The following is a 22,891-nucleotide window of genomic DNA, read 5'->3' as shown; positions in this document are numbered from 1 at the left end:
CAGTTATAATAAAATGACGAGGGTTATGATAAGAGAGGGAGCCCACAGCCCACAGCAAGAGCCCCAGCCGGGTCTGGGGGCGTGGGGATCTGGAAGGACCTGCAGAGCTGTGTCAGAGACCCTTTACATGCTGTCCCTGACCCAAGCCCATCACAGGGCATCAGAAAGTTGAGAGAAAGGAGGGAGAGTCTGAGCAACCTGTGCTCACTCAGGGAGGCAGTTAGGGGTAGCCCACCCTCTGCACAGGAAATTAATCTTGGGCTTTTCCTTTAGATCCTAGACCTCTTGGGCCTGGGTTCCTCTGGACCACCCATCCCGCCGCCTACCTTATTCTCACTCATCTCCTACCCTGTGAAGCGGCTGCCTTTGGCCATGACAGAAATCCTGAAGCATTTCGTGTTTGTAACTCCACCGTCCAAAGAGCTCTCCCTGATGGAGGAGAAAAGAGAAGTGGAAGCAGAAGCAGAGCTTTCAGCCACCCCAGGCTCCTCAAAGGTAAAGGGAGCAGCTTGTCCTCCTGACCTTGGCGGGAGTTCAGTCGGGCCCTCCACGTGGCCAGAAAAAGCAGTGTTGGGTGTCGTGCTCACTGGGGTGTTTCCCTCTACTCTCTGGGGATTCCGCCTGAGCCTCCCTAAGCTGCACCTTCCCCAGGTCTGACTCTTCCTACTCCCCTAAGAAGAGACTGAAAATGACCGATTCTTACCTTCCAACCTTTGCAATTCCTGTGGATGGTTTAGGGAACTTGTCGAATCACTCTGCAGCTCATCTGCAAGAAAAAGTAAGCAGCAAAACTCTCTCTTTTAAAGAGATATCAGAATGTATTGTGAAGCCAAGGTAATTCACACAGTGCATAAGAATACAAGAATCAACAGATACAAGTTAAGGCAACACGCACCATTAGAGAAAGGACAGGTTATTAAATTATATGGGGAAGATTGGATATTTTGGGTAAAGTTGCTTTTTAATCTCCTTGCCTGACACAATACAGTAAGATTAATTCCACCTGGATTAAAAATATAAGCGATCAAAATGAAATCATGTAAAAGTAGAAAATATATATTACATATACAATTAGTGGAATAAATCACAAAGGAAAAATAGATTTCACTGATAATATGCAGAATGCATGGATATTAAAAATTATGGAGGGGCTTTTTATTCCCAGAGGAGTATGGGGGCCCAAAATTTGAATCTCCCCACACAACCTCCTTCATATAAACCATGCATGTCAGCAAAAAACAAATAAAATCAGAAGCAAATAAAGTCACCTGTAGGCCCCGCCTACAGCTCAGTTAGGTAACAGAGAGCCCCAAACTTCAGTTTAATAAGTAAGTAGGAAATCAACATCTGAGGTCACAGCATTAGTGGGCAGGCCTTACTTGAGCAGAGTCCAATAAAAAAGATGAAGAAGAAAATATTGCCACCATCAGAGGTGACTATTACACCAACCTCCCTTCTGAAAATTGACCATTAAGAGAAAAGAGTTTAGCCTTCTTTAACTTCCGGTTTTAGGAGGAACTCTAGTTCATCTCCAACTGATGAAGGAAATCGCTTCTTTCTAGAAGAATGGCAGCTAAAATTATAGGAGGAATGGTAGAATTTAAAAAGTACTGGTGTACCCAAGGACATAATTGATTAAGGAGCGCCAGTGGATACCCACAGTGCTGCTTTGTCAGGGAACAAGACTCTCACTCTGAGCCAGAGCATCACCCCACAGGTGACCGGCTGGTTGCAAAGGGGACGGTCCACTTTGCCATGGCCAAGATCTGGCGGGCACCGCTGCAGCCACACAAACGCACTTTGCGTCTGTAATCAGGAGTCAGCCTGACATTATTTGTCTCCCATCGTGATGGAGTGTGGTGTACACAGCATCATCTCTGAATCTAATCAAGCTTTTAAATCTAATTTTCAGTTTACATGAAATGCGGGAAATAAAGGAATAAGTTAAATGACACTCTGAGAATACTTAGAAAATGTGCAGACTATGGAATATTCTGTAAGAATACAGATCTGGTCTCTGCCAAAAGTCAGTGTGATTGGGAGGGAGTGAGGGGTCTAGATTAAAAGATATTAAGGAAATGCGACAACAAAATGCAATATAGGAACATACTCCCTGCCAGCTTCAAACGTCCTCTGGAGTTCTGGCCTCCTTCTCAGGGAATGAGGTGCCAAGGAAAGCACTAGACTCTCTCCACTCTACCTCTTCCCTTGTACCCTAGTGTCACAGGCTGGGCCCTGCTGCTCTAGGCAGCCTCCAGCCTCCTGAACCTGCAGCGCGGTCACTGCAGACTGCAGGCATATGGCATGGGTGTCTCTGTCTCCTGCTCCTGTGTTCATAAGATGAATGTTTAAGACCCGGTGCTCATTTTTAATTAAGACCCAGGAGGAGCAAACCACCTCATCTAAGGGGAGCAGACAGAAAAGTAAAGAAAAAACAGATCAGACCCGCGAGACTCAGAAGGAGAAACGTCGCATGGCCTCCAACAGGAAGGGCCTTTCTGGGGGAACCTCTGGAACCATTGCTCCCCTGTCGGACGTAAAGCAGAACAACTTCTCTGGGCAACATTCACAGGAGAAATTCCCCAGGTGGGCCTCCGAGCAGCCCAGGGAGGGGAAGGCTGAAGCCCCAGATGGAGGGTGTGGCTGTCACAGCACCAGATGGGAACAGGGTGGTCATGCCTATAACCCCAGCAGGACCGGACTCCTCCCAGGCACCAATCCTGTCTTCTCTTGGCCCAAAGGAAGCGTTCTCACTTTAAAAGCCCGTGTGGTCATTTTCAGGCTGAACCATTTCCGGTGGATCGTACCAGCCAATGGTGAGGTGACATTGCGAGTGCACTTCTCTTCCAATGATCTTGGGATCTTTGACCAAACGTTTAACTTTGAGATCCTTGGAACTCACCGCCAATACCAGCTTTATTGCCGAGGTGTCTGCACTTACCCATACATTTGCGAAGACCCAAAGTAAGTGTACTTTGTTTTGAAAAGAAAAGGTTGACAGATACATTTTCGTTTCCCCCATGGTGCCCTGAACAAGGTGGCTCTTAATACAAATGTGGAACTGGGACAGCATCTCAGGCCTCTTGTATTGGGCTCCAAAGTCCTGGACATTGACTAAGTCACAGGAATGATATGGTACCATGAGACTGAAATAAAGAGAAAGCTAATAGGAGTGAAGAGGGGGGGAAAGTCTTCCTGTGATAAGTTAGTTTGCTTATTTAACTATATAGTAAATGTAAACAGATTTTATGTTTACTGTGGGACTTTTTATCCTATAATATCCATATATGTGTGAATCTCCACAGGCAAGAGATTTTTCCCTGAGCTACCAGACACTGAGTCCCTTATGCACCACATAAAGGTACCTGACTGAGCAAGCTAGTGGGGCCTTTTATAGCTTGTCCACCGAGAGGAGCTTTTTTGCAGTTCTCACCAAGGGACCACGTTGGACAGAGAATTCAGAAGCTGGTTAAGATCCACCAGAACTAGTTTTCCATAGGGTTTCTCAGGACTTTTTCTAGCTGGGCACACTAGAACAGGAAATCCTGCTCAGCTCCATCATCAACCCCATCAGCTGATAAAGGATCCAGCTCACCCATCATCAGCAGTAAAAGACACCACTGGGAATCTTTTTTCTCAAGTTCAAACTGTACTATCTTCACTCGAGGTTGGGGATGGGAGGGTACAGGAATAAAGGCTCGATAAATGTTCTCAAATTAAGAGTCGTTCTGTCTCCAGACACCTGGACCCTTTGCTGAACAAGGAGTGTTGGGTTCATGTATACATCATGTGGAGGCAATTCAGACAGCTCTCCTCTCCTCTTCCTCCCCTGTGTTCAGAGTGGTCTTCCCTCAGCAGAAGAGGGACATGAAGGCAAATGAGGTCATCTTTAAGAAGTATATTGTGAGCCTGGAGAGGTTTGACTTCGGGCCACTGCTTTGTGGAAAATCAAGAGATAAGTAAGTGTTCCATTATTTCAAAGAAGATTTCACACCCCTGGGATGGACTCATGAATAGTACAAGCAGGGTTCCTATGGAGACGTAGCTTTTACTAACATTGCCTCAGTTAGCCCAGAACCACAAATCAGGAGAACTGGGTTCTTGTGCCCCAAGTTTCTGCTAAGGTCCCAAATTAATGGGGGTGCCATTTTCCCAGATGGGGAAGCCTGGAAGAAGACCAGGTTTTCGTAGGGGAAGGTAGGGTCAAGTGTGCACTTTGGGATATGTTAAGTTTGAGATGCTTGGGAGATACAGCCAGTAGCCACGTAAAGCAGGGCATAGCCTATACAGTTTTGGTTCTCAGAGGAGAGTCTATCTTCAAGACAACAAAAGCCACAGGTGTCGATGAGGTCACCTAAGATGAGAGGACACAATAAGGAGAGAAGGACCATGGTTGGAGCCTCAAAGGACTCCACCACTCACAAGAGGAGAGGCCAGCAAAGAAGATAAGAAAGAGGGCCAGAGTTATTGGTGGAAACCGAGAAAGGGTGGTGTTACGGAGGAGCCATGAGAAGAGAGTGTGGTCAGCTATGTAGATTGTGGCAGAGAGGGCGGAAAGATGAGACCATCAGCATCCACAGGGTTCAACAACACGGAAGTCACAGGAGGCTCAGCAAGAGCCCTTTGCGGGGGATTTCTGAGGATGAAGCCCAGGTAACATGAGTTGAGGAGTTAATGGGAGGTGAGAGAATGGAGACAGAGTGTGGAGATAGCTCTTTGGGAAAGCTTGACTGTGAAGGGAGATAGAGGGAGTTGAGGACGGGAGGGAGACGTGGAGTGCAGGGAAGGCTGTTCGTTCGCTGTTGTTCTTACGATGTTTGGATGTCAAGGGGAAGTAGCGAGGAAGCGGCTAGAGTTTCCAGAGCACATAAAGGCCAACAGTGGTGCAGCTCCCTGAAACACCACAACGAGATGTGGAGATGATGGCCTTTGCCAGGAAGAGGGACCATCATCTCATGCTAGGTTGGAGGGAGGTGAGACGGCTTCAGGTGCAGGTAGGTTTACAGATTTGGCTGGCATGGTGAGGAGGTTCCCACGCAACTGTTTTCTCCATGATGAATGATGTGAGGTCATCCCTAACAGTGAGGCAAGTGGAAGGAAGTTTAAAATGTTGAGAAAATGGAGAAGGTATGAAACAGGTTTTGTGCAAAGTGGGAGAAGGAGAATATTAGAGAAATAGATTAAGATTATAAGGTAGAACTGGGGGCCCAGGTAAGGTCAGTGATCAGAAATATTTAGTAATACTAGTTTTTTCAGTTATATATAAGTTTTTTAGTGTATAGGCAGGGAGGTGAGACCAAAAATAGAACCAGGGTCTCAACCATGTCTTAATTCAGTCTAGCATTTATTGTGATAAGTAGAGAATGATTATCTCTATGCCTACTTGGTGAAACTAATGAGCCAACTTAGTTCTCCATTCCCTTCATAACCGCCAGTTTATTTCCTAAGGTGCTGAACTAGTAAGTGAAGGTGAAGGGTGTCGACTGTTGATGGAGAGGATCTTCAAAGCCCAGTAGAAGGACTTAGGCGAGAGAAGGAGTGGGAGTCAGGTTGATGGACATGATGTACAGAGCAGCCTGGAGGTCAGATTCAGGGAAATGATGGCCATTCAGAGAGGCATGTATTCAGAACAGCACTGGAATTAACCAGGATATGGGGCCAGACAGCGGGGATCCAGGAGGGCGATTACAGTGGTCCAGAAACAAGTATTATTCATCTATTCTTTTTTTTTAATTAATTTATTTTATTTATTTATTATTTTTTTGGCTGCGTTGGGTCTTCATTGCTGCGTGTGGGCTTTCTCTAGTTGCGGCAAGCGGGGGCTACTCTTCGTTGCAGTGCGCGGGCTTCTCATTGTGGTGGCTTCTCTTGTTGCGGAGCACAGGCTCTAGGCACGTGGACTTCAGTAGTTGCGGCACGCAGGCTCAGTAGTTGTGGCTCGTGGGCTCTAGAGCGCAGGTTCAGTCGTTGTGGTGCACGGGCTTAGTTGCTCCGCGGCATGTGGGATCTTCCCAGACCAGGGCTCCAACCCGTGTCCCCTGCATTGGCAGGCAGATTCTCAACCACCATGCCACCAGGGAAGCCCTATCCATCTATTCTTTTAAGTCCTACTGAGCCTCAATGTCCTCATCTGCAAAGTGGGAAAATAATAGCACCTACTGCACAGTTTTGGGAAGACTGAACTGGTTAGTACACATGGAACTTTTAGCAGAGTGCTCAGTGGTGGTGATCACCAGCGAGGTGTGGAGGCCGCCACCACTCTGGCGGTTACACAGAGATTGCTCCGTCTCTCGGACTTTGTTTTCGTCTCTGCAATGCCCTCTCCTTCCCTCCTCCATCCTAGCCTGTCCAGAGAGCTTTTCAGACTGTTTCTGGGCACCAGTGGGTACTATGGTGCCCTGCTTTCCTGACCTGTGCTGTGACCTCCTACGATGTGTGTGTTCCTTAATCTTCCTTGTGCCTCTGTGGTTCCTTTTCTGTTTGGTACCATTAACTGGGCAGCTTCCAGTGCTTACAGTGCTCCACCCCATGGATCTCTCCCTAAGGCACTAAGGGAACAGAAACAACCTTGTAACAGTGAACAGTTACAATCCGTGTCGGAACAGTAGCATCCTGCGCAGGTGTAGGAGAAGGTGGTAAATGAGGTCATCTCTAAGACAGATTTGAAATAACAGGTTACTCAGATTATCATCTCTCCTGGAAATATAAGCACTGGGAAGGAGAGAGCTACAGATTTTTCAGTCAGAAATCTTTGCAATAGTAATAACTACCATTTATTGGGTATTTGATATCTGCAGCCGTCCTCAGAGCGTTAGGTGCACTATTTCATTTAATAGTCATGAAAATCCTAAGGGACATTATCATCCCATCTTAGAGATGAGGAGACCAAGGCTTGGGATGGGAGCGGGGGCTGGTCACATCACAGCTCTAAGTCTTCACAACTACAAAGCTTGTGTTCCTAGCCTCCATGACACTGCCTCTGTGTAGCCACATTATCCTTTGAAATTGCCTTATGCCTCACAATCTCCTTTTCCACCTGAATTCTCAGCCAATCCTCACATCCCCATCCCTAATTTTTGTTTGTTTCCAGGTACAAGTCATCCTTGTTCCCGGGAAACATGGAGACACTGACAATCCTGAACAGTTCCCCAATGGTCGTGGACGTGTCCTTCTGTTTTCAGAACGATGTCAAAGCAAACACCTACTTCCTGGAGCCTGTCAACATGATTCTGAAACCCAGTGAGAAGCAGGTACAGTCACATGGATACAAGTCTACCAGGGCAAGGCTTTCTTGGGAAATTTGAGGGATTGGTATCCTCGGTGTAAACGTACTTTGTTTTGACTCTCCCATTAGAAGCTGAACGTTTGGGCCTACCCTACCGCAGTTGGTGTCTTTGAAGACAGCATTGTCTGCTGCATCAAGGAGAACCCCAAGCCAGCCGTCTTCAAATTAAGCTGCCAGGGGGTCCGCCCAGAACTGGAGCTGGACCCCAGACAATTGCATTTTGACCGGCTCTTGCTGCACAGGTCAGAGTTCTGGGTGATACCAGGACCAGAATGACATTTAAAGAACTTTTAGTTCTAAGGTGACCAGCTCATCCTGATTTGCTTGGGACTTGCCTGGTTTTAGTATTCGAAGTCCTGCATCCTGGGAAACTTCTGGTCCTGTGCAAATCAGCATAGTTAGTAACCCTCTGAGTTCACAGGTTGTCACCTTGGGTTCAGTGAATGGACTTCAAAATGGTTAAGGACTCCCCTAAGATCAACTGCCAAAGTGTGTGCATATTTGCATTTTTCTCAGAAGAAGGACTACCTTTTTCCAGATTTTTAGTCCATTACCCTAAAAGGTTAAGAATCTTGGTTCTAGAAATTAGAGGACAAACACAGAACACTAGACCAAACCTAGAACTTACATATTCATTCACTGGAATTGTATTACTCTAAATAGAAAATGTTTATTTCTGAGGAAGCTGGGAGAGAATATTGATATTGTATCCTGCATTCCTTGATCATCACAGGTAGGCCCCATTCCCTGATAAATACTTATTAGTGAACAAGCAGTAGTAGAATAACCAGACGTGCTTTTTCTGACCTGCCATAATAAATCAAAATCATTGGAAACTGGCAAAATTTCTCTTGGTCTCTGCAGGAAAGACTTCAAGGTAGTTCTTCTCCGCAACATCACACTACTGCCCCTGGCCTGGAGGATCACCAGCCTGGAGCACCTGGGTGAAGACTTCACCGTGTCCGCGATGCAGGGGACCATAGCCCCCAAGGCTGAGCATAGCCTACAAGTGCACTTCCAACCCTCCAAACCCATCAACATCAAGAAGGCGATTCGGTTGGAGGTAAGGCTTCATACATCTTCAGACTTGGTCACCAAACTATGTACACACTGGGTTCCCTGACACACACACACCGACACACATACCCACCAAGCCAGGTCTCTGTGTTACACGCTCCCATCTGATCCCTGTTTGACACCCCCCAACCCACAATATCCTGCTCTGCTTACAACTGTCAGCTCCATAAAGGCAGTCTTGTTCATGGCTGATTTCCCAGTGGCAAGAACAGAGTACTCAATCAGTGCAGAGTGGATGAGTGAGTAAATGAATGAACGAATGGTGTTACTTTTCCTCGAGAAGCATTAGATCTCTGATTTAAGACCCCCAAACCCGGTCACCCCTCAGAGTCCTAACTCAGGAAACATCAGCCTCCACCCAGTTGCTCCCAGCAGACACCCAGGAGTCACCCTTGATTCCTCCGTTTTCCTGTTGGCCTCCCCCTCCATCCCAGTCCTCCAACAAGTCTTGTCACTTCTGTCTCCCAGTGTATCTCCTGCCCATGCCCTTCCCTGTCTCCACTGCCACCACCACCCTCGTGCAGGCCGCTTGCTGTGTCGCTCACCTGGACTTCCGCAGAGGCTTCCTAGCCAGCTTCCCTCTTCCCACTCCCCGCAGGTGTCCAGAGGGATCTTTACAATGTCAGTCAAATCAGGTCACTCCTAAGGGTAAGCTGTGACAAAGCGAGACAGAGGCATAGACATATATACACTACCAAACGTAAGGTAGATAGATAGTGGGAAGCAGCCGCATAGCACAGGGAGATCAGATCCGTGCTTTGTGACCGCCTGGAGGGGTGGGATGGGGAGGGTGGGAGGGAGGGAGACGCGAGAGGGAAAGGATGTGGGAACAGATGTATATGTATGACTGATTCACTTTGTTATAAAGCAGAAACTAATAAAAATAAATAAATTTAAAAAAAAATCAGGTCACTCCTTCCTAAAGCACTGGGCTGTCTTCCCATTGTACTAAGAATAAAGCCCAGGGTCCTCAACTACTTCTGAGTACCTGCCTGCCTCTGTATCCACATCAGGTTTTTCCTGCCTCAGGGCCCTGACCTTGCAGCACCCCTGCCAGGAAGGTTGTCCCTATGCTCTGTGGGGATTGGCTTCTGTCTTAGGGTCTGCTCAACAGCACTGCCTCAGCTGGCTTTTCCTAATCATCCCACTGAGGAAACCTCATCATGTGCAATCGCTCACCCTGTCTCCAGTCCTTCAGAGCACCCACCCCATTCGGACATTATCCTGTTTCTTTCTTAACTTCCTTATGTGAACTCCACTGAGCAAGATCTTGCCTGAATTGCTCATCATCTGTATTAGTTTCCTAGGGCTGCTGTAACAAATGACCACAAATGAGTGGCTTGAAACAACAGGCATTTATTCTCTCACAGTTCTGGAGACCAGAAATTCAAAAGCAAGGTATCTGCAAGGCCGTGCTCCCTCTAAAGGCTCTAGAGAATAACCCTTCCTTGCCTCTTCCAGCTTCTGGTGGCTCCAGATGTTCCTTGGCTTGTGGCTGCATCACTCCAATCTCTGCCTCAGTCTTCCCATGGCCTTTCCCTCTGTCTGTGTCTTCTCCTCTTCCGTCTCTTATAAGGACACTGTCACTGAATTTAGGGCCCACCTGGATAATCCAAGATGATCTCGTCTAGAGATCTTTAACTTAATCACATCTGCAAAGACTCTTTTTCCAGATGAAGTCACATTCACAGGTTCCAGGGGTTAAGACATGGACATACCTTTTGGAGGCCATGATTCAACTCACTACCCTATCATATCCCCAGTGTCTAGCACAGGCCTGGATGTAAAAGGCACTCAGTGGGCTTCCCTGGTGGCGCAGTGGTTGAGAGTCCGCCTGCCGATGCAGGGGACACGGGTTCGTGCCCCAGTCCGGGAGGATCCCACATGCCACGGAGTGGCTGGGCCCGTGAGCCATGGCTGCTGAGCCTGCGTGTCCGGAGCCTGGGCTCCTCAACGGGAGAGGCCACAACAGTGAGAGGCCCGCGTACTGCAAATAAATAAATAAATAAATAAAAATAATAAAAGGCACTCAGTAAAATCTGTTGAATGAATGAATGTCACTGACTTTTGATGCCTGAGCTGATAATGCAACAAGCAAGAAGTCACCCAAGCTTCTCTTTGAATACCCCCAGGGATAGAAGACTTACCAAGTATCTCCGAGTAGCCTGATCTTCCTTTGAACATGTCTGACTGTTAATGCCTTGTTGGGTTGCACTCAGATTTCTCCCTGTAATTTACACACATTAATCGTGTTTCTACTTTTGGGGGCCAGTCAATGGATCTAATTAATCTGTCTTATCACCTACCCCTGACAGCCCTTCATATAGCTGAAAACAGATATTGATAGATTCGTTCAATCCACAAATGTATATGAATCCCAGAGGTGACAGTCAGCATTTTTAATACCAGTCTCTACACAGACAGGGGTCTCTGCACAATGAATCCAGGCCACACAGCAGGTGTAGGGTCCCAGCTGTGTCAGCTTCATCCTTTAGTTAATGGATCATGGGGAGCCCAGGGCTTCCCATGATGAAGCGTGAGGGTGCAGGAGGCAAGCATCAAGGGGACACTTGGAGAAGTCATCATGACAGCTGTTTATCAACTGGTATGGAAACATTTGTGTAATTTAACAACTGACATCACATTCCTATATGTTCCAACCAAAGCAGACATAGTGGATCTCCCCTCAGGCCCCCAAAGTGGTCTAAGGCTTCCCTTCCCCAGGTTACATTCCTTCAACATCTACACGAGGAAATGCCTTGCTTTCTGGTCCCTTTGAAAAGCGCTGTGGTGAACTCTAATTGATTTTTGCACCTCTTAAATTTTCCTTCTTATTTTCCTCAATTACAAAATTTAATTGCCCCCCACCCCCAAGCAGGGAAGCAAAGGAAATAGAATGCTCTGGGTACTTGGTATCTATCAGTAGGAAAGAACTATATAAATTCTGGATCTGATAAACCAAGTTCTTTGTCTTATTTTTCCCTCCTGCTGCCAGCCCTTCTTGTCATCTCCGTCAGAGTTTGAGCATCAAAAGAAAGAAGGTCAACTTAAGCAGTCAGGTTTGCTCTGTGAAACACTGGCAAAATGCTTGATGAAAGATAAGATGGAAACTCTGCATTAAAACTTTTTTGGTGACAGCTACATATTTCCCCGTTGGCACCTAAAACACAAGCAATGGGGAGCTGGTGACTTAGTTTTTCAAATTGAGGCTTCAGCAGAGAGGCAGGTGGTGTCCAGGCGGATGCAGGAGGGCCACACCCACTGCCCAGTGGCTCTTCCCCTTGACACACAGACCCTTTATTGCCCATCATTAGTCTCAAGAGTCAACAGTTGGATCCAGCTGAGAGCTGATACCAGTTCAGATGTTCTTCAGGACAGTGAGGGAGGTGCTACCATGAGGGATGACAGCAGAAGGGACAGGGTGGCACTGGAGGCTAGGAGTCTTGCTTTTTTTTTTTTTAAACATTTCCAATAGTAATGATGTTCGTTTTTTTTAAATCTGAAATTTCCAAAAGAGAAACATTAAACGCTTATTTTGTGTGAAAAATCTAGCACTTATTTCATATGAAAAATCTGACTCATAGGTTGAATCAGAGACAAAGAACAGAACGGTTCAGATTTATAAAATTAGTAAAGCAAGGACAATTTAGAATATAAAAGTTTTTCATTTCAACTGTCAGAAAAATGCTCTTCAGGTTTATTTGACTTGAAAGTTCAAAGAACACTTTCCTGCAATGTATACTCACAACCCAAACTTCAGTAAGGTAGTGACAATCGTGCAAATAATTGAAACCCAGTAAGTGGACAGGTTGGAAAATGCAGTCCCATTTCCCCATCCTTGTATTGATTGTCTACACCAACCTTCCCCAAAGGGTGTTAGGAAGAACACTCATCCTATACCAAATGCTCAGTGAAAACAAAAGCTGAATACATTTCAGAAATGTTCCTTACCATAGCCCCTTCTTCACGATTCCTCCAGCATGTTCCATAGTTCAGGCTCCAAGCACCTTGTGGCTCTTGCTTTTACAAAAGAATTTCTCTTACCCCGACAGGTTTTAGACGCAGACAACCTCGTTGGTGTTGTTCAGATTGAAAACATCCTGATCTTTGCAGAGTCCTACGACGTTGCCTTGGACATCACCTTCCCCAAAGGTCTGTTGACCCCTTCAAGGGAAGGGTGTTTCGAGGTCACATCTTTTAGGCAGTATGTTTCTTGTGTAGAGGAAGATCAGTGGTTGTTGGGGAGAGAGGTGGAATTTAGGTAAATAGTAATCATGCAAGTTCAAGTGATGTTAGCAGTGTTACTATGAATCTTAATTTCTCCAACTGGAGACAACAAGCCGTGGTCAAAATATAAAATTTGCAGAGCTCTCTTCTGAACAGTCATCTGAGAGTGAGCTCTTATCTGCCTGCCTGTGTTGCTTTTCTACCACTGCCCTAACAAATTACCACAAACGTTATGGCTTAAAACAATACATATTTATTATCTTACAGTTCTTTAGGTCAGCAGTCCAAAATGGATCTCACTGGGCTAAAAGCTAAGTGTTGGCAGGGCTGCGTCCCCTTCTGGAGTCTCTGGGGGTGAACCCGTTTCCTTGCCTTCTCCACCTTCTGGAAGCCACACACGTCCCTCAGCTCATGGTCTCCTTCCTCCATCTTCAAAGCCAGCAATGTTGGGTCAGGTCCTTCTCACGCTGCCATCTCTCTGGTTCTCCCACTTCTGTCTCCCTTTTCTACTTTTAAGGACCTTTGTGATTACTTGGGGCCCACCCAGAGAATCGAGTATAATCTCCATTATTTTAAAGTCAGATGATTAGCAATCTTAATTCCATCTAATACCGTAGTTCCCCTTTGCCATGTAGGCTAGCATATTTACAGGATCCAGGGACTAGGACGTGGACATCTTGCAGGGGATGGAGTGGGGGTGGTACAGGGCATTATTCTGCCTACCACACTGCGCCAACACCCAGGTTAGGGCCCTCCTTCCTCCGACAGGTCTCCTACTCAGCAAGACTCATAGAATGTTAAAGCTATATATTTGCCTGGATGTCATTAGTCTTATGTACAACAACACTTACTGCAGCATTATTTATAATAATGGAAGATTAGGAATACCCTAAATGTCTATCTATAATGGAATATTATTATTGTAGGAATAATATTGTAAATTATGAAACAGCTGTATTATGGTATATTATACAGCCATTAAAATCACACTTATGGGGCTTCCCTGGTGGCGCAGTGGTTGAGAGTCCGCCTGCCGATGCAGGGGACACAGGTTCATGCCCCGGTCCGGGAAGATTCCACATACCGCGGAGCGGCTGGGCCCGTGAGCCATGGCTGCTGAGCCTGCGTGTCCGGAGCCTGTGCTCCGCAACAGGAGAGGCCACAACAGTGAGAGGCCCGCATACCGCCAAAAAAAAAATAAATAAATAAAATCACACTCATGGGGAGTTTTTAATTGTTTGGGGAAATGTTTATGACGTAATGCAAAGTATAACAATACAGATGTATACGTTATATCCCAATTCTGAATATTATACAGATGATTCAAAAATCTTTTTCAACACTGGGAGTTTTAGCTAATGAGAGACATGAAAGGAAGAACAGTGGTCCTAGGATAGAAGCCAGAGGGAGCCACTCCATTGAACTGGGCGCAAGAGCAGTGTCTGTTGTCTGTTTACTAAGGCTCAATTACAAGAGGCTTTTCTAGGCAGGGTGTTTTCAGAAAACAGATTCTCTGAAATTGTCGCCATGGATTTTCCGTGTGAACGTCAACCGGAAGCTCCCCTGCTTCTCACTGCCATGCCCACTCTTCCCACCCTTCCCCACCCCGGCCCCTGGCTTCTGCAGGAGCTGAAGGAGGCCTCGATTTTGGGATTGTGAGGGTCATGGAGGAGGTGAAGCAGCCCCTGCAACTGAAGAACCGTGGGAAATACGAGGTCATGTTCAGGTAACCTAAAAATCATCCAGCACGTGGTCATCCACATCCACTCATGGCAAGAAGTGTGTTTCCTGAGAGGTTTTTTTAAAAAGTCGATCAGGGAAATCACAAGAACCATCTCTGCTGTTAGCTTCTCTTGGCTTCAGATGAATAGAATCCCAACTGCTCTACAGCCTGGAGCCACAGGGGTCTGGGGGTTGGGGGAGAGCCTCAGGGGGAGGTTGGGAAGAGGAGATACTGGGGTGAGGTATGGTCTTAGAGGTGGAGTGAGAGACCGGAGATGGCGGCCCTGGCCTTAAGCCATCCTGCCCTCCTCTCAGCTCCTCTCTGTTTCATAAGTTGGCGGTCTACGTAGGATTTCATGTTAAGACCTAGGGATTTTCCAGTTTTCTTTTTAAATTTTAAGAACTACTGTATTATAGACTCCAAGTGGCGGCCCGGTGGAATAGAGCTCCAGCTTGTGCTCATCCTTGAGATTAAAACTGAAACACTAAATAAGGGAGATTCCTCGGAGAGGAAAGAGTGACGCTGGGTGCAGGGAGGGAGGAGGTCCCTCAGGCAGTACCAGCACCTGTGGCCAATCGATTTTATGGAAGGTCATCCTTCCCCCAGAAGAATTCAGAGTTGATAAAGGAACTTCCCCCTGGCAGACTTGGAGGCATTCAGTGTATTCATGATAATTTCGCTTTAGTTCAAAGATTGCCGAAATTAGAGCAGTCCCACCTCAATACTACCGTTCCTTAGAACCCTAAATTGAAATAAATAAATATAAATAAAAGCTAAACAAACCTAGAAGAAAGCCAAAGTCACTTTGGAATTAGTGCTGAATGGAATCCTGCCCGTTGTGAGTTTTGTTTTCGATTATGACAGGGCGTCAGCTCTCCTCTTTTAGGCTTCATGGAACAGAGTCACCCTCGGGTTAGAGTAAGTGATCAGGGTTCACTGAAGGGATGTGCAGGGCAGTGAGGAAGCACAGGCACCATGCACATAGCAACGAAGGGCCAGGTCTCCTGGACCCCACTGGGGATAACATGTGGGTCCCCACGGCAACTCCAGGTGTCTCGCCTCAGCTTCAGTTTCTTGCTCCAGCTCCAGTCCCCCGGCATCTCATGAGTCAGCTTTTCTCTGTGACCCCCCACCTCAGCTGCACTGGGCTGTGGCCTCACTTCTGAACACCTCTGTTGCATGACCTCTGCCCCCGCCCTTTCTCTCCTTCCTTAGATCCTCTGGCTTCTGCATCCCTGTTGCCTCTATGTGTGCTGCATTCAGTCTCGGAGCGGGGAGGGAGGAAGGAAGGGAGACAGAGAGACAGGGAGGGAGAGAAATGAATTGATTTAGTTGGTCCTTATCCAGCATCACGTGTTCCTGTTAGACACAGCTCTCCTGCAAGGACCCCTCTTAACCGCAGGCTAGAGATGGCTGTCTTTGCCTCAAGCACCAATGCTTGGCCTGGTCAGTCCTGGCTAAGGAGGGGTGGTCACAGAGTACAAAGCACAGTGAACACTGCTACGCATAGTGGTTAAACAGGGCTGGGGACATGGCAGGCACTTAACAGTCTAGAGTCTCATCTCTAGTGTCTTGGGTTCCCTAGATAATGACTAAAACTGACTTTTTATTCTTGTCTCTCAGCTTTTCTGTGGACTCCTTAGGGATTTCAGCAACCAATATAAGTTCCATGATCTCAGTCCAACCCAAGAAGGGCTCACTGACCACAACGGAAAAACCCACAAATGTCCAGGTGCTCTTCCATGCAAAAAAGGAAGTGAAGATCGAGCACCAGCCAGTTCTGCGCTGTCAGGTAAGCGAGCTCAAAGGGAGGACTCACACGGTGGCAGGCTCGTGGGACTCACGCCGAAAGGAAGCATACACTGTCTAACCCATGCTCCAGGAGGGGAAAGGGAGTGCTGACCTGGTGGCAGCCAGAGAAGATACACCAGGGCTTAGGGAACTACAGGCACGGGTAGGTCGTGTGGGAGGTATGCAGAGTCATCAGAAATTGACAACCCCAGAGCAGAAATGTGGCCCCTGGTCTTCAGAAGAGACCGGACCAGAGATAGGGAAACTGAGTTTCAAGTGCAAAAGAAGAGAAGGGAAGTGAAAATGGGAGGCACACGTGGTTCATGTTGACCCATGGCTGGTACACGGTAAGTTTTATGTTAGCATTTACTTGTATTGATGATGCAAAAATATAAAGAGAATGATATAGAGAACCTGGCTTCATGTCAATGAAGAAAATATGGAATGAAGTGGACAGTCATGGAAATTCTGGAGTTGTGGTGGTGGCTGACATCTTCCCAATCCTTTTTCCCTTTCTAGATTATTGAGCCCAATATGTCAGAAGAAGGTGAAATCCTTGCCAGCATCCCAATTAAGTTTTCTGTGAATGCCGTGTTCTCCAAATACAACATCAGCCCCTCCTCCATCATCAACTTCGGGGCTTTGATCTGTGGCACGCGTAAAAGCTCCTCCTTCACCATAGAAAATCAAGGTGTAATCGATTTCAAATACACCCTTTATAGGCTGACAGGGGAGAGCTCCCTCCATCAAAAGAAAGTGTAAGACAAGTATTTTCTTAACTCACACCATTCCCTGGTTAATTAGTGCTTTATATTTTACAATAAGCTTTCATATAGTTTATCTAAATTCACCCCCAATCCCCTTTTGTGGGTAAGGTTACTAAGGTTTAGAAGTGACTCATCCAAGATTATGGAAGAAATCATCAGTGGATCTCAGTTCTGAACCCACATGTCTGACCCCAAACTTCACATGCTTTCCAACTGCTGTCCAATATATGATACATTTTAATTGAACAAATGTAAAATCTTCTGCATGGGATTGTGTCTGTTGTCCTGGTGCTCCTAGTGTGCTACATTACTTACCAGTAAGTCATTGTCCTGTCTGTCATTCTGTAGGATTTATAACAGCAAGCTAAATCAAAAGAAATCATAGCTGTGCTTCATGATGGGGGATGGCAAAGGGTACCCTGGAAATTTGGACTAGAGAAAGCCTGGTGAGGCCTTCTTTCCTGGGACTGTTTTTACCTTCTCCCCATGAAGACACTTTATTACAACAGCTAACTTAATAATTGTTCCAACAGTAAAACTCTGTATTCTTCAAAAGGTGGCTGTCAATCAATTAATCAAAACAATTTACCTTTCTGAGTGCTTTTGGCTTTTATTTGTCATATTTTTTTTGACAAATTAGGGATGGTTTTTTACCAGTTCCCAGGTACTTTGTCTTGACTTTCAAATGAATTGACTTTCTAAATAATTAGTAATTTAAGATTGACTTTCTAATTAATTGTTTTAAATCAGACATACAGCTTTACATTGTTTGTAATTGTTTTATATTTTTGTCGATCTTCTCTTCCATTTTGGCAAAGTTTGAACATATTAAGACTTTTTTTTTTTTTTTTTTTTGCGGTACGCGGGCCTCTCCCTCTTGTGGCCTCTCCCGTTGCGGAGCACAGGCTCCGGATGCACAGGCTCAGCAGCCATGGCTCACGGGCCCAGCCGCTCCGCGGCACGTGGGATCTTCCCGGACCGGGGCACGAACCTGTGTCCCCTGCATCGGCAGGCGGACTCTCAACCACTGCGCCACCAGGGAAGCCCAAGACATTTTTAATTAAACTGTCTAAAGTCTCTTTCTTCCAAATCTAATTTCAACCTAATTTTTTATTACTTATTTTATAATATAATAATGTTTATTTATAGATATTATAATTTTGTTTTGCTTTAAATTGGTTTTAATTTTAATTTATTTTTCATCTTAGCATACACAAATTCATGCAAAGCATTCAAACTCCAGTTGTTCTGGTCATTAAGCAAGTGAATGCTCAAATATATAAAACTCTCAAAAGTTTAAAATTGTACCTCAAATACATTTGAGTATTTTAGGTGAACTGGCCTCTAAAAAACCAATTATTGGGTAAACTAGTTTCGAGTGAAGTGAACACCTACCAAAACCTGTGTTTGTGTTATTGTTTACACTAAGTCTTAAAAACACTGTGACTCTAAACGTGAAGAAGAGGGACAGAATTTAATCTATTTGCCATTGCGCTTTTTAAGTGATAAAAGATTTGAGGTCTACAAATAAGTTCCACACACAACTTTCCAGTGAACTCAAGTAAACATTTAAAATTATTATTTACTTGCCGTAATCCTTAATGTCCTTATGAATCATATTTAATACGTATAATTTCTGCATACTTTTTTCACAACTGTTAAATGAGTTTGGCTGATAATGAGTAAGCTGACTATGCTCCCCGATGCCCTCTTGGGCAAGGAAAGGCCCTTTCCTCCATTTCAAGGAGAAGGGATCTTGCAAGCAGACAGGCAGGTGGTATTTAGTGACCACCCTAACCTGAGGGTATACTCTTGCTTCTTTAATCAGTGTCAGCCATGTTAGACGTGCAAGATCCCAGGAAAGCGAAAGCTTCTACAGGACTGGACCTTCTAAGGCAACCAAGTTCTCTGACTCTGCTCAGAAAGATGCAAATGTCACAAACCAGGTGAGCACCCTTTTCCTTTTTCACAGAAACCCCGTGTTCTAGCAACAGAAACCTGCCTACTAGTTCTAGCAACAAATACCTCCCTAGGATAGCAGGATTTGAATTTTGAATATTCCTACTATGGCAGGAATATTAAATAGTTATAGTGAAATATCACTTTCATCTTGAAATAAGGAGTTATGGCTTTTAATTTGGATATCCTCTTTTGCTTTAAAACCTTCATTGGCTCCTCATTGCTTTAAAATTAGTTTCTACTTTTCATAAGTATTTCAATCAAGAATCATTTGTTGATATGAAATAGAAGCCCATTCAGATTGGCTTAAATAAAAGGAGATTTGAAGACTTTTACATCTGGTAAGGTGAAGTAGACATCTTTCTCCCTAGTCTTCCAACTAAGTACGACTAAAAACCATGGACATTATGTATGAAACAAACATAGAAGACTGAAAAATGGAGAGAAAAAAATCACACCAGCTAGGGTCCTTGGGACCCAGTAGACATCACAGTGATGAGTTCCCTGAGATTTCTTTTTGCTTCATATACCCTAGATCAGGTGCTGAGGGAACCAGCAATCCAGAAACATCAACAAGCACAGACCAAAAAAGGCCCCAACAAAAGCCTTCTCCCACTAGCCAAAGGACCAAGAAAAGGTAGCCTAGCAAGACAGAAAACTTTCAGATAAGAACCGTAATATTACAGTCAAACATGACAGAGAAATCTGTGGTCCTACCTCACATATTTCAAGCAAAGGCCAGTGGGGAGCCTAGACTTCTCCCTCAATCCAGGCTATAATGAAGTGCCCTGAGCCCCTGCCAAAGTGATGTCCAAGAACACTCAGTAGGGAGCCAGACATTCATTACCCACCATCACCTCCACCATTGTCAATGGCAACACCACATGGGGAGCCTTGACTTCCACTCCAACCCAGTGGTAATGAGACAACCTTCTCATCCCCCCAGGGGACCTCCTACCCCATGGAATCAGCAGAACAGTAATGAGACACTCTTACCCCTCCCCACAAGGGAAATTATTAGTCAAAGACTAGTGGGGAACTGGAACTCCCACCCTAAGAAGTCCAAGTGGAGAATCTGGACTACTATCCCCACCTGGCTAACAAGGCAGTGTTTCCCCCCTCCCCTGCCAGAGTGGTGTCAGAGAAAGCCAGCTCAAACAGAAGTTAAAGAAGATCCAGAGTCTCATCAATATAATACCCAAAATGTCCAGGTTTCAACTGAAAATCACTCAGCATACCAAGAACCTGGAAGATCTCAAACTAAGTGAAAATAGATAAGCAACAGATGCCGACACAGAGATGACCAAGATGTTAGAATTATCTGACAAAGATGTTAAAGCAACCAACATAATGCTTCAAAAAGCCATTACAAATATGCTTGGAAGAAATAAAAATATAGTAAGTCTCAGCAAAGAAAGAGAAAATATAAAGAAGAACCAAATGGAAATTTTGGAATTGAAAAAAATGAATCACCAAAATTTATAATTCAGTGGATGGATTCAACAACAGAATGGAGGAAACGAAAGACTCAGTGAACTTGAAGCCAGAAAAATAGAAATTCCTGTGTCTGTTTCCTATTGCTCCCATAACACATTACCTCAAACTTAGTAGCTTAAAGCAATACAAATTGTTTCTCTTGTTTAAATTGTTCTGTAGGTCAGAAGTCTGACACAGGTCTCACTGTGTTAAAGTCAAGGTATTGGCAAGATACCTGCATTCTTTTCTAGAGACTTTAGGAGAGAATCCACTTTCTTCCCTTTTCCATGTTCTAGAGGATACCTGCATTCCTTGGTTCATGATTCCCTTCCTCCATCTTCAAAACCAACAATGGTGGATCAGGTCCTTCTCACATCACATTACTCCAGCCTCTTCCATAGTCACATCTCCCTCTAACTCTCTTATGTCTGCTTCTTCCATTTCTAAGGACTCTTGTGATTACATTGGGCCAAGGATAGTACAGGATACTATCCCTATCTCAAGGTTCTTAATTCAATCATATCAACAAAGTCCCTTTGCCATGTAAGGTAATATATTCACAGGTTCCAGGGATTAGGATGTTGACATCTTTACAAGAGGTGTCCAATCTTAGGTGTCTTAGGATGCCCAATCTAAAGAAAAAGAGAAAATAGACTGTTTTGAGTCTACTGAAAGTCCGTTTAGTCTAATGGGAAAAAAATGAACAGACCCTCAGGGACCTGTGGAACTATAACAAAAAATCTAACAACCCTGTCATCAGAGTTCCAGAAAGAGGTAAGAAATAGGTAGGGCTGCGGAGCAAGCCAGCATTTGCTATTAACTTAAACCGGTATAAGTATCAGTCAGGGTCTGTTATTGTCATGGTAACAGGCAACCCTAAAAGTTATCATAGCTTTAAACAACAAAATTCTATTCAATATTTCTCACTAATGTCTATGGGAGAGGAAGGAGGACACTGCGCTGGGTTGCCCGTACACTCAGACCCAGGCTTTTGGGTTGCCATGGCAGACGGAAAGTGTGATAAATTATACATTGTCTCTTAAAATTACCTCTTGAAAGTGACACCCTTTACTTCCGCTCACAATTCATTGACTAAAGAAGTCACATGGTTTAATGTAATAAGCATGTGTCCAAAAAAAGAGCTAAAAATATATGATGAACAGCACTAATTAAAATTTATCAGAAGGTGTAGCAATACTCTTTCTTATTTTGCTTCAAGCAGGGGTTCGTACCCTGTAGTTCAGGGCCTCCCAGGACTACTGGGTGATGAGTGACACAAAGAGAATAGAAGCATTCTATTTTTTATGTCACTTTTGAGAGGCTTTATTTTATGCTACTTTCCCGAAGTAGTTACAACTTCAGGACGCTCTCCATGGTTCCTCCTCTTCCTCTTTCTTCTTTTCTTCCTTCCTTCCTCTCTGCTGTACTTCTCCACTCTTACCTCCAGAAAGAAAGTGTACTGTATTAAAGAGGGAAATGTATTAGTAATTACACTGCTTAGTTGCTTAATAGTTCAAGAAATAAGCTTTATTGGGTTACAGTGTTTGTAGAGCTATAATAATGTAAAAATTTGTATGCTATGTTATTAGAAATATACGACATTAGTGCATTTGAGAGAATAAGGTCAGAAAGTCCCTGTATAGACACAGGTAGGGTAAGGAGGAGGTGCTCGTGGATGGCTGTTTACATTCTGGCTACTACTTCACCAGAGAAGTAAGGAAAGAACACAGCTGGCATGCAAGCAAGTGGAGCAGAGGGTTCAGCCCAAACTCTGTTACAAAGTCTCCACTTAGTTTAAGGGTGTTATAATGTCCTTGTAGGATATATGTATATATAATACGGAGGATGTATAATACGCTATTTTAAAAGCATATGCAAGTGAAGAAAAATGATAACTGGTCATTGAGCAATGGTGGACTAGCTAATTCTACCCTGGAGAAAAGTCTGATGGAATTTGTGGTGATGGTGGGGTCAGGGTAGGGGATATTGAAAGGAGAGAAAGAAGGAGTGAGATTCTTTGGAGAAGGGTTAGGAGCCAAACTAGGAAGGCATATTTGGGGAGAGTTGAGCACGCTGCCTCTCTTCCATTTGGTGGGACTGATCAGCCTGAATAAACCTGGTACATTGCCTCCTCCATCTCATCTCTTTGGATAAATGGAAAGCAACCATAGATGGAGGCTTTTCCTCGTGAATCTCTCATTTAGTGTTTCGTTTTGTTTTGTTTTGTTTAATATTGGAGTATGGTTGATTTGCAGTGTTGTGTTAGTTTTGGTGTGCGCAAGGTGATTTGGTTGTACATACACGTGTGTCTGTTCTTTTTCGGATTCTTTTCCCATGTAGGTTATTGGAGAGTATTGAGTGGAGTTTCCTGTGCTATGCAGTGTGTCCTTGTTGATTATCTATTTCATTCATTTAGTGTTTTTTTAGTGTTGTTATAAAAGGAAAATAGTCTTTTCTTACTCTAGTTGAAAAGTAAATATTGATAGAAAGAAGCATAAACAAAGCCTAATCCCATCACCCTGAGTTAGTTACTGATAATATTTGGCATATGTGCATAATTGAGGTAATATATTAATAACTTTATAG

General features: G+C 44.7%; 1 protein-coding gene across 1 annotated transcript in view; it reads left to right on the top strand.

Annotated features, from left to right (window-relative positions):
• The window catches only part of HYDIN (HYDIN axonemal central pair apparatus protein), a gene marked incomplete at its 5' end in the record, with an annotated part of 359,388 nt that overhangs the window by 279,480 nt on the left and 57,017 nt on the right, over nt 1-22,891 (top strand). The window contains 12 exons of the mRNA XM_079723315.1: nt 274-495; nt 2,378-2,586; nt 2,782-2,964; nt 3,840-3,959; nt 7,091-7,250; nt 7,355-7,540; nt 8,163-8,348; nt 12,415-12,514; nt 14,216-14,315; nt 15,936-16,104; nt 16,623-16,861; nt 18,699-18,816. Of these exons, the coding sequence (XP_079579441.1) occupies nt 274-495; nt 2,378-2,586; nt 2,782-2,964; nt 3,840-3,959; nt 7,091-7,250; nt 7,355-7,540; nt 8,163-8,348; nt 12,415-12,514; nt 14,216-14,315; nt 15,936-16,104; nt 16,623-16,861; nt 18,699-18,816 (1,992 nt within the window). The remainder of the gene's footprint in view (nt 1-273; nt 496-2,377; nt 2,587-2,781; nt 2,965-3,839; nt 3,960-7,090; nt 7,251-7,354; nt 7,541-8,162; nt 8,349-12,414; nt 12,515-14,215; nt 14,316-15,935; nt 16,105-16,622; nt 16,862-18,698; nt 18,817-22,891) is intronic.

Source organism: Hyperoodon ampullatus, assembly GCF_949752795.1.
Source record: "Hyperoodon ampullatus genome assembly, chromosome: 18".
In the NCBI taxonomy this organism is placed as follows: Eukaryota; Metazoa; Chordata; class Mammalia; order Artiodactyla; family Ziphiidae; genus Hyperoodon; species Hyperoodon ampullatus.
This window is presented reverse-complemented; position numbering and strand designations above follow the sequence as displayed.